Source organism: Marmota monax, unplaced genomic scaffold (genome assembly GCF_021218885.2).
Source record: "Marmota monax isolate L192 unplaced genomic scaffold, Marmota_monax_Labrador192_F-V1.1 WCK01_AAM20220418_F8-fsc00069, whole genome shotgun sequence".
NCBI classification, from domain to species: Eukaryota; Metazoa; Chordata; class Mammalia; order Rodentia; family Sciuridae; genus Marmota; species Marmota monax.
The window spans coordinates 6,835,601-6,848,188 of NW_026695243.1; the positions used below are offsets into that span (position 1 = coordinate 6,835,601).

The window sequence follows — 12,588 nt, forward strand, 5'->3', positions numbered from 1 at the left end:
TCTCAGAGGATAGAGCAATAATCTGTTTACAGCAGTACAGGAAGTCTGGCTTATCCCACCTCCTTAGCTGTCCTTTGTATTAGGTATATCTTCAAAGCCTCCCTTGGATAAACAACCAGATAGTTGATGTCACCCAACATCTATCAGTAGTACAATGACCAGAGTAGCCAAGGTTGCAGAAAACCATGGAAAAAACAGCAGGGGCTTTCACTCACAAAGGTTAATATAGCTACTTCAGCAGCTAAACATCTAAACTTCCAGCAACAGAGACCAACACTCATTTGAAGAGACTAATTAGTGGCTTGCTGATAAGTTGATTGCCTTACATCGTTTCCATTCTGAAAGGGACAGTGATTCACCTTGACTGAAATCAATAGTCTTTGGAATATGGGTTGTCTGTCCGCTCTTCAGGGCTTTAAGCCAACACCACCATCCAGATGTTCACAGAAGGTTTGATCTAATGACATGGGATCCTACATAGCATCTCATCAGATCAAAGGACTCATTTAACAAAGTAGGCATGGAAGAGAGCTCAGGATGATCCTTCTATATACTGTACCATCCGGAAGTTGCTGGCCCAAGAGAGTGACATAAAGGACTTTTGAAAGCACAGCTGAGATACCAGTTAAGAGACAATACCCTGTGAGAATGGGGCATCTTCTCCCAGAATGCAGTTTGTACCCTAAATCTTTGACTGTTTCATGCTGCTGTGTTCCCAATAGGTAAAATATATGGCTTTAGAGCAATAACAAAAGTAACCCCAATTACCATCACTTCTAGTGACATGTTGGGGTATTTGTGCTTCTCTTTTCAGCAACTTCAGGCTTTGCAGATCTAAGGATCCTCTTTCCCAGAGAAAAATTGACTCCATCGGGGGACACAGAAAAAGTCCTATTATACTTTCTCAAGATATGACTTAAGTACTTTAAATTTTACCCTTTACCCATTAAGGCACAGTTCAATGATTTTTATTTTTTAGTTGTTGATGGACCTTTATTTTATTTTTTTATATGTGGTGCTGAGAATTGAACCTAGTGCCTCACACATGCTAGGCAAGTGCTCTACCATTGAGCCACAACCCCAGCCCAGTTCAAAGATTTTTATTAAATGTACATAGTTGAACAATCATCACCAACAACCAATTTAGAACATTTACATCACTTCAAAAAGCTCCCTCATGCCCATTTGCAGTCAATACTCACCTCTAACCTTAGGCAACTACTAATTTACTTATTTCTAGAAATATTTGCTTTTTCTAGAAATGTCAGATAATTAAAATCATAGATATATAGTCTTTTGTGTCTGTTTTTTGTTTGTTTGTTTTCTCTCTTGACATAACATTTGTGAGACTCATCCAGTGGTAACATGTATCAGTAATTTGTCCTTTTTATTGTAAAGTACTATTTCATTGTATGGATATATTACCTTGTGTTTATCTATTTGTCCATTAATGAATATTTGGATTATTCTTAGTTTGGGGCTATTATAAATATTGTTGCTGTAAACATTTATATACACAGTCTTTTGTGACATTAGTGTGTCAAATGGTAAAAATTGTTTAACTCCAGGAAACCCATGAACTGATTTCCAAAGTGGTTGTATCTTTTTAAATTCCCACAAATAATGTATAACTGTTTCTCCACATCTCCCCCAGCAAGTGGTGTTATCAGCCTTTTGATGTAGCTCTTATATTTAATGTACTAGTTTCTCATTGTAGTTTTAGTTTGCATTTTCATGATAGCAACTGATATTAAGCATCTCTCAATGTGCTTATTAGCCATTCATGCATCTATCCTTTTTGATATATTTCAACTTGATGGTTTGTCTTTTTATTATCAAGCTACATATATGAGTTCTTTAGATATCCTGGATGCAAGTCCTTCAACACATATATAATTTGCCAATTGTTTTACTTTTCACTTTATTTATAAATATCTCAGTCTTCTTTTCATTTTATTATGTTGTCATTTGAAGAACAAAAATTTTAAGATTGGGAGCCATCTCATCACAAAGTCATGAAAAGTTAATTTCTGTTTTACTATGAATTACTGCTATTTCTAAACTTGTTTGGAATTCCTGACTTGAACTCACCCATGCCTGGCTTTCCCTGACCAAATAACAGCCCTCTCTGAAACCTCAGTGGCACCACATAAATTCTAATGTTGGGAATCTAAATTTATTCCCTACCTTGAAATGTTAAGCCATGTAGATCATTAACCTACTATCTGCCTTTGTATTATACTTGTCAAAATCCTGTTATCTGTAAGTTCTCAAGACACCCCTCTTTGCAATTTTTTGTGCTATAAAACTGTGTTCCTAGAGAGCTGGGGTACTGATCTCTAGCCCTGGATTTTTGGGAGAGATGGTCCTGGCCAGCTCCAGTGTACAAATACAAGCTTGCTTTAATTTGATTCAAAATTGGAGTCAGTGGTCTTTTCTTTGCGTCGTGGTTTAACACCCAACTCTTCAACAAATGGTGCTGGAAGAACTGGAAATCCATATGCAGCAAAATGAAACTAAACCCGTATCTCTCACCATGCAAAAAACTCAATTCAAAGTGGATCAAGGACCTAGGAATTAGACCAGAGACCCTGTGCCTAATAGAGGAAAAAGTAGGCCCAAATCTTCATCACATTGAATCAGGCCCTGGCTTCCTTACCAAGACTCCTAAAGCACAAGAAATAAAAATCAAGAATTAATAAATAAGATGGATTCAAACTAAAAAGCTTCTTCTCAGCAAAAGAAACAATTGAGGTGAAGAGAGAGCCTATATTTTGGGAGCAAATTTTTACCACACACATGTCAGATAAAGCACTAATATCTAGGATATATAAAGAACTCAAAAAACTTAACACCTAAAAACCAAACAACCCAATCAATAAATGGGCTAAGGAGCTGAACAGACAGTTCTCAGAAGAAGATATACATTCTATCAACAAATATATGAAAAAATGTTCAACATCTCTAGTAATTAGAGAAATGCAAATCAAAACTACTCTAAGATTTCATTTCACTCCAGTCAGAATGACATTTACCAAGAATACAAACAATAATAAGTGTTGGTGAGGATGCAGGGGAGAAGGCACCCTCATACATGGGACTGCAAATTGGTGCAACCAATATGGAAAGCAGTATGGAGATTCCTTAGAAAACTTGGAATGGAACCACCATTTGATTCAGCTCTCCCACTCCTCAGTTTATGCCCAAGGGACTTAAAAACAGCATACCACAGTGATGCAGCCACATCAATGTTTGTAGCAGCACAATTCACGATGGCTAAACTGTGGAAGCAACCTAGATGCTCTTTAATATATGAATGGATAAAGAAATGGTGGCATATATATACAATGAAATATTACTCAGCATTAAAAAGCGAATAAAATTATGGCATTTGCAGGTAAAATGGATGGAGTTGGAGAGTAGCATGCTAAGAGAAATAAGCCAATTCCACTTATCTGCTCTGTTAAGTAGATGTTGATCAATGGGAAAAATGAAGGAACTTTGATTGGGCAAGCGGGGAGGGAGAAAAGAGGAGGGGATATGGGGGCAGGAAAGATGGTGGAATATGATGAATATTATTACCCTAGGTACATATATGATTGCATATATAGTGCAATGCTACATTGTGTGCAGAGAAATCAAAAGTTGGCTGCAATTGTGTACAATGAATCAAAATGCATTCTGCTATTTAGATAAACCTAATTAAAATAAAAAATATGTTTTTAAAAAGAGTAAGTCTCAAAGAGTACAATATGCTGTCTAAAAGAAGCATTTTAAATATAAAGTCACAAATAAGTTGAAAGTAAAAGGATAAAAATATGTCAAGCAAACAGATGAAAGGTTATCTTAATATCATAAAAAGTAGACTTAAAACAGTGTTAAGAGAAATAAAGATGAACAGTTAATAATGGTAAAGTGTCAACTAATCAGTTAGACATAAAAGTACAGCTAATAACTGTAAAATCAAAATACATGGAACTAAAATTGAAGTAATTATTATAAATCACAAATAAAATATTTTAAAAATTGAAATAATTAGAAAAGAAATTGTTCCACAGTTAAAAATTGATATTTTTCATAGACTTTTGTCAGAAATTGATAAAACAGAAAAATATTCAATGGGGACATGAAGAGTTGAAGAACACTACCAGTCACTTTGACCTAAAAACATGACATATACAACTACAGAAAAAAAAAATTCTACTCAAGTGCATATGGCAAAATCATAGATGTAAAATATTACTGGTCCATAGGTATCTCAATACATTTCGAAAAGATTAAAATCCTACAGAGTATATTCTCTAATTACAATATAATCATATTATTGATTACTAAAAGTATGCTACCTAGAAAAAATCCACAAATATTTAGAGTTAAAAACACTACTTACTGGGCTGGGGTGGTGGCTCAGTGGTAGAGCGCTTGCCTAGCACATGCGAGGCCCTGGGTTCAATCCTCAGCACCACATAAAAATAAATAAACAGAATAAAGATATTAAAAAAAACACTACTTACTAACTCTGAGTTCAAAGAAGAGACAGTAGAAGAGATAAGAAATATTTTGAATTAAATTATAAGAAAAAGTAAGTAAACATATCAAAATTTCTGTGATATATATAATGCAGTGCTTAGAGGAAATGCTAAAGCCTTAAATGTATGCCCAAAATCTAGGATCTAAGTTTTCTCTTTAAGAAGTTAGAAAAAAAAAGCAAAGCTAAAGTAGAAAAAGGAAATAAAAATAACAATAAAAATAATGAAATAGAAAAGAGATAATAGAAAATATTAACAAATCCAAATGTGTTTTATTAAAAAGCAACAAAGTTGATAAATCCCTAGTAAGAGTAACTGAAAGACAGAGAGAGAGAGAACTAAGTTATCAAAATAGGGAATGAAAACAAAATGTCACTATAGATTTTATAAACATTAAAATAATAATAAAAATATTATTAATTATTTTAAGATAATAAGTTTTACAATTTAAATAAAATGCCAAAATCCCCTAAAAATACAATTTACTAAAGCTATCAAAGTATGAAATAGGAAATATAAATAGCTCTTTATTACTAAAGAAATCAAATTTATTTATAAACCAAAACCAAAAAGAAAGCTTCAGGCTTATATGGCTTTTCTGGTGAATTACATCAAGCAATTAATAAAGAAATCATACAAATCCTGGACAAAATATAGAGATGGGAATAGAGGAGAAGGGCATATTTCCTAACTAGTCCCAAATCTTAACAAAATATTACAAATCAAATTCATCAATATTTTAAAAATATTTATGTATCTAAGTATATAAATATACATATATGTATACACACACATACACACACACATATATATTATAGAAAACACATAACCACCAAGTAGAATTTACTCCAGAAAATACAAGTTGTAAAATAAAACTAAACTATTATAGCTAGGTATTTTTTGAGGGATAAAAATATTAAAAATACAAGAAAGTGATTACTATAAAGACAGTATAATGATCAATTATGGTGTAAAGGAGAGAGTTATAATTAGGATGGAGCTCTTAGGGAGCTCCTGGGGTGACAGAATTCTATTTCTGTTTTGTGACCTAGTAATGTTTGCCAAATAATGATTTATTAAGCCTTTCATTTGATTTGTAGATCTTATTTTCTGTATTTTATGTTAGAATTAATATTTTTAGCTGGTCTTGGTGGCACAAGCCTGCAATCCCAGCAGCTCAAGAGGCTAAGACAGGAGGATGGTGAGTTCAAAGCCAGTCTCAGTAATGGCAATGTGCAAAGTAACTCTGTGAGATCCTGTCTCTAAATAAAAAATATAAAAGCAGGCTGGGGATGTAGTTCAGTGGTTGAGTACACTGAGTTCAATCCCTGGTACCAAAAACAAAAACAAAAACAAACAAAAAAAACCAACCAATTAATATTTTTTAGAAAGGATAAAGTACCATTATAATAGAGTAAAACAAAAAGTCCCAAAATATTAAATTAAATATGTGAAAGACCTCCACACTGAAATTATGTGTATTTAGAAGACCTAAATAAACAAGAAATATACCATGTTCATGGACCGAAAGATTCAATATAGGTACATCTAATATTCCCCTACTTAGTCCATAGATTCAATGCAATGTTAATTTTAATCCCAACAGGACTTTGTGTAGATAAAGAAAATCTGATTCTAAAATTTATATAAAAATGCAAAGGAAATACAAAGTAATATAGAAAAAAAAAAAAACGAAGTTGTGCCTGACTTCAAGACTTAATATAGAGCTACAAGAATCAAGTCTACATGATACAAGCAATTATATACATATGTATATATATTTGTATGTACACACCTATATATGTATACATATTATTTTTCTCTGGTGTACGAGGAATTGAATTCAGGGGCACGAGCCACATCCCCAGCCCTATTTTGCATTTATTTAGACACAGGATCTCACTGAGTTGTTTAGTGTCCTGCTTTTGCGGAGGCTGGTTTTGAACTCACAATCTTCCTGGCCTCAGACTTCTGAACCACTGGGATTACAGGCATCTACCACTGCAGCCAGCCAAAATATGTATATTTGTATATATATTTGTACATGTATATGCAAACTCATACATACAAGCAGATTAAAAGAATGAAATAGATAAACAGACTCAGATTTAAATTGTCATTTGATTTTTTTGATAATAGCACCATAGCTATTCAATGGAATAAAATTCTCTTCAACAAATGTTTCGGAGACGCTTGAATATCCATATAGAAAAAAAAAGAACTTTAATTTCTAACCCAAACCCCCAAAAATTAATTGACTGTGGATGATAGATCTAAACAAAGTCTAAAACTATAAAGCTTTCAAAATAAAGCATAAAAAAATCTTTGAAATGAGGATGTATGTAGAATTTTCTTAGGATGTGAAAAGTAATGACCAAAAAATAAGACAATTGATAGAGTTGGTCAAAATCTAAAACATCTAAAGCAGAAGACATGATTAGTAAAATGAATACGCAAACCATGAACAGGAAAAATATTTATAATACACGTGTCTGACAAAGGTCTTGAATGAAAAATACATAAGGAACTCCTACAACACAATATTTTAAGAACCAATAACAAAATAATAATAAATAAAACATTTGAGTAGCTGATTTGCAAAGATAGATATATAAAGGGCCAATAGAGACATGGAAAAGTGCTTTATATTATTAGTTGTCAAGAAATGCAAATTAAGCACAATGAGCTACCACTACATATCAACCAAAGTGGCTAAAATGTAAAAGACAGAAAATACCAGATGTTGGCAAGTATATGATACAACCAGAACTCTCATACATCAATGGTAGTAGTGTACACTACTATAGCACGTTGGCAAAATATCTGTTTGTTTCTTTTAAAACAGAGAATATATCTGTGGCAGGACCCACCAATTCCATTCTCATGTATTTAGCCAAGAGAAATTGAAATATATGTCCACAAAAATACAAATATGAGAATGTTTGTAATAGCTTTACTCATTCTAGTCAAAACTGGAAATGTTGAGATGTCCATCATCAAAGAGCGTGGACAAACTGCTGTGTTCATACAAGGGAACACTGGTCAGTAATGAAAAGGGATTCTAGCCAGGTATGGTGGCACACATCTGTAAACCTAATGACTTAGGAGGTTGAGGCAGGAGGGTCACAAGTTTGATGCCAGCCTAGGCAAGTAGTGGGACCCTGTCTCAAAATAATGAAATTAAAAGGTGGGGTGGATATGTTCTGTTTTGTAGCCTTAAGAAGTGTTTCAAACATATCTGAATGTACAAAATAAGAGTAAATGCCCTACATAGTGTTATGCTGCATTATATATAAAACTGTGTGCATATATTAAAAAAATAATAAAAAATAAAAGGTGGAGTGGAGGGTGCTGGGGATATAGCTCAGTGGTAAAGAACTCCTAGGTTTTATCTCCAGTACAGAAGAGAATATTCTAGCAAATCTTTATGCTTTCATGCTTTCTTGGCATGCATTTTGAATATAGATTTGATTTTCTTATACCAGAATCAGGGCTTAGTCCCTCTTGACAAAGTCCAGTTCTCTGCCTCCTTCCAATTCCTTAATAGGATCAATCCAGATATCTGCCCTATACAACGGCCTTCTCATGATGGCCTCTCTGTAGGACATACACAGACAAACTATGGACTCATGCCACTGATTCCCACACCCTGCAGGCTCTGTGCAGATATGCCCTAGTGATCACTTCTCAGTCACAGCTTGACTCCACAGAACTTGTGTCTGTTTGCTCTATACCTCCAATTGGAACTTCCTATAGGAAGCACCTTGGGAATGTTCTGGACCCCAGTAAAGGCTTTGGCTCACAGGTCCCTCCCTCTTTCTCTTGCTGCCGACCCATTGTTGAACATGCGTGTCTGGGAGGCTGTTCTTTTCCTGTTGACTCTGTGAGACTTGCTGCCTTCTTCCCTCTGGAATCTATAAGTAAAGACTTGATTGGGACCCGTGTGGGGAAGGAGTGGGTAACCACTGGAAGTGTGGGCTGGCTGCAAAATAAAAGCTATGAAAGTAATATTAAGAAATAAACACAGAAGACCAGGAACATGTTAATAGTGAGGGCCTGATGGGTGGAACAGACCTGCTGGGTCTAACCTAACAAAGAGAAAAACCAGCCCTTGCTTTATTTATACTGGTACAGACCAAAGGGGATCTGCAGGGAGCTTCTTCAGGAAAACCAGAATGAGAGTGGCGAAAAACAGGATGTTTGGTGCTTGGCAGGATACACCCATCTCCAGATGTCTGTGTTTGAACCTGGGGCTGTGAGCTAAGGCAGAGTGCCTCCATGATCTGAGCTTTCTTGAACTGGGGAATTTCATGCACAAATTCCCAGAAAAGCAGCTTCCTTGCCTTGATGGCTCAAACAAACATGGTTCATGCGTGTCTCCCAACAGTAACACACTGCTGCTGTGATTTCATGTGTTTTGTTGTGCTGCCTCCTCTGTGTGACACCTGACTGACACACCCAAATCTAACTTCTTTCCAGGTGGGGTGTCTGCTACAAAGTAGCTTCCCACCAATACCCAGGTTGCCCTTTAGGATACTCTGATCTCTACTGAAATTTGCAGTCATTCAAGCAAGACATGGAAATGCTTTCCCTGATGTCCTTCAGTGGCCTAAGTAAGTTCCAACAGAAAGAAAGGACGAAGAAAAATAAGTCTTCCTGGAGTGCTTCAGCATAATTGGATCTTGGGGACACTGTCCCAGAAGAACGAAAAGTTTCCTGACTGTATGATTCTGTTTCCAAACTTTTAATCACTTCAGGGAGCTCAATGGTCCCAGTCGTAACACTGATTCCAAATTACCTTGTACACGTGCTGGTTGTTTGTTTGGAGATTTTGCCTAAAACATAGAACCAAGATCAAGAGGGGAGATCTAACTTTCACTCTTTCCTTCAAATCAGCGGTATCATCTCAGCCTTTCAAGTTAGTATTGTTATTTCTTGCCCAGGTACTCTTCCCAAGCTACAGGGACCCTTTCTCAGCAGGTTCCTGATGAAGGTAAGTAAGGGTTCTTATCAAAGTAATGTTCAACCTTTTATTGACTTCTGATTTGATTTTCCAAAGGGATTAGGGCTTGAGAAAGGAAGAAATGAAGCAATTTCAATAGTACAACAAAAAGTGAGAGCCATGCAGAACCCATCTTGGGCCAGAAAAATCTAGATGGCAAGAAGCCTATGAACCTTTGCTGTCAGAGTTCATGAACTCAGTTGACTTCAGAGGCTCCCCTAGAAGGAACTCCCCCATGGTTTCAGAGCCTCTCCTGATGGCGTTCCACAAACTCAGGCAATTCCAGAAAGAGGCTGAACTACCATGGTAATTATGAGAAAAAACTCAGAAAGTTGTTGGTTAACTTCAGTATGAAGATTTTTCTGAAATTCCAGAGCTCTGCAAATCTGGGGCAGGCTGTTTGGAGATGTAGTAAACTCTTCAACACCAGAAGAGATTAAACTGAAACTGAAAAGCCATACACCCGTGTTGGCAGAAAAGAATCTAGAGAGGGAGAGAGGATTGGACAAGATCTTGCCTTGGCCATTTGCAAGGAGTATAGTTAGCATCAGAGTCTCAGTCTGGGTGATATACTTAGCTGCTGAACCAAAAGACAACAAAAACTATATGTCCATCGATTCCTGTGTGGATACTCACCCAAAGAAAATGAAACTTAACAGAACAAACAAACAAAACAATGTTTTAAGTACTGCTTCATTTGCCTAAGAGAACTAGATTTCTGCGACTATGAACCAGTGTGGGTTTCTGGGGTCATCTTTCTATATCTCCACGAAATGCCAGATTTAAACTATAACGATATAACAGAATTTTCAGAACCACAAGTCACTTTGCAAACCTCTCCACTTTCCTTAGTTCTATGTCTAATCTTCTCTTTCCTTTAAGACCTATTTGGATTCTACATCACCAAGAAAGCCTTCTATGACTCCTGTTCCTACCAATACCCAGGTTGCCCTTTAGGATACTCTGATCTCTACTGAATCCTTATGATTTTCTTCCCTTTCAGGTTCTGAGCCCATTTAACCCCGGGCCATGACTTACCTCTGATCCTCATAAAAATTGCCGTATCCACATACTGGCTGATCAAGAAGTATTTTGGTGTATAGATGTTCAGAAACGATGAATAAAGTAATGGGTGGATGGATGGATAGATAGATCGAAAGTACTGTGGTTGGTGTTTGTCCATGAGAAGGAAGATCTTGGGAAAAACAGGAGCATTTTCTATAATAATAATAATAATATGGAAAGAAGACATAAACATAAAGTGAGGATTTACAACTAATGTCATTAATATCTGGAACAAAGTGGGAGAGAATGAAGTAAATTTAAAGTCATTTGATTAAAGAGATAAAGTACCATACAGAACACTGAATCTGCTGTGAGGAACCTGGTGGTGTTTCAGAACCACGTTACCCAGCGATGTTTGGAGGACAGATCTTCCCACAGTTCTGTGCCTCTTGGCTGCTTTTATCTGTCTTTGTCAATAATCAAATGCATTAAATTATCAGAATCATCATTTTAAACTTTGTAAATTTGGTGTCTTATGGCCCCAAAACTATATCTGATTTTGTTGCTTCTCAGTCTTGGAAGGTGTAAATACTGTGGGTTTTCAGATGATTTTTTTGTCACTTAGCCAGACTGGAATTCCAGAACAGGTGCCTTGGCCATTTGCAAGGTGAAGAATATGAGTTTGGACCTCTAGGTATATTCTTCAGTTGATAGAGAAGACACACCATGGAAACCACCAACCAGACAGGGTCTGTGTCAGAGTTTGTTCTCCTGGGACTATCAGCCCACCCAAAGCTGGAGAAAACATTCTTTGTGCTCATCCTGCTGATGTACCTGGTGATTCTGTTGGGCAATGGTGTCCTCATCTTGGTGACCATCCTTGATTCTCACCTGCACACACCCATGTACTTCTTCCTAGGGAACCTCTCCTTCCTGGACATCTGCTACACGACCTCCTCCGTCCCCCTCATTCTTGACAGCTTCCTCACTCCCAGGAAGACCATCTCCTTCTCAGCGTGTGCTGTGCAGATGTTTCTCTCCTTTGCCATGGGGGCCACAGAGTGTGTACTCCTGAGCATGATGGCCTTTGATCGCTATGTGGCCATCTGCAACCCCCTTAGGTACCCTGTGGTCATGAGCAAGGCTGCCTACATGCCCATGGCTGTCATCTCCTGGGCAGCAGGGAGTGCTGCCTCCATGGTTCAAACATCCCTTGCAATGAGATTGACTTTCTGTGGGGACAATGTCATCAACCACTTCACCTGTGAGATCCTGGCTGTCCTGAAGTTGGCCTGTGCTGACATCTCCATCAATGTGATCAGCATGGGGGTGACTAATGTGATCTTTCTGGGGATCCCAGTCCTGTTCATCTCTTTCTCCTATGTCTTCATCCTTGCCACCATCCTGAGGATTCCCTCTGCAGAGGGGAGGAAAAAGTCCTTCTCCACCTGCTCTGCCCACCTCACTGTGGTGATTGTCTTCTATGGGACCATTCTCTTCATGTATGGGAAGCCCAAGTCTAAGGATCCTCTGGGGGCCGACAAGCAGGACCTGGCAGACAAGCTCATCTCATTGTTTTATGGGGTGGTGACCCCCATGCTGAACCCCATCATCTACAGCCTGAGGAACAAGGATGTGAAGGCTGCTGTGAGGAACCTGGTGGTGTTTCAGAAGCACGTTAATCAGTGATGGTTGGAGGACAGATCTTCCCACATTTCTGTGCCTCTTGGCTGCTTTCATCAGTGAATCTCAGAAGAATATGTTCCCCAGAAAAGACACATGTGAAGAGCAATGACCAGAAAGTCGAACTGCATGTGTAGTGCAGAGCTTTTGCTCCTACTGGACATGAATGACATGATGAAGCCTAAAAGCTGATGGGAGTATGCCTTGGAGGATGAGTGCTTCTCAGATGGGTTCTGATTTCTCTATTGTGCAAGTCTGAATTCTCTTTTGGGAGTAGATTGCTCCTTTTTCTAAGCTGGGAGTCCTAAAATTGGCCTGTGCTGACATCTCCATCAATGTGATCAGCCTGGGGGTGACAAACTTTGTGCT

General features: G+C 37.3%; 1 protein-coding gene across 1 annotated transcript; it reads left to right on the forward strand.

The window, feature by feature from the left end:
- The first annotated feature begins 11,135 nt into the window (after positions 1-11,135).
- Positions 11,136-12,225, forward strand: LOC124101394 (olfactory receptor 13C7). The gene has a single exon (XM_046457388.2). It carries the CDS (start codon positions 11,263-11,265, stop codon positions 12,223-12,225), a length of 963 nt encoding a protein of 320 aa, XP_046313344.1. The 5' UTR covers positions 11,136-11,262.
- Positions 12,226-12,588: the final 363 nt, after the last annotated feature.

Coding starts and splice junctions, on each gene's coding strand:
- LOC124101394 (XM_046457388.2), top strand. CDS start 11,263: ATGGAAACCACCAACCAGACAGGGTCTGTGTCAGAGTTTGTTCTCCTG.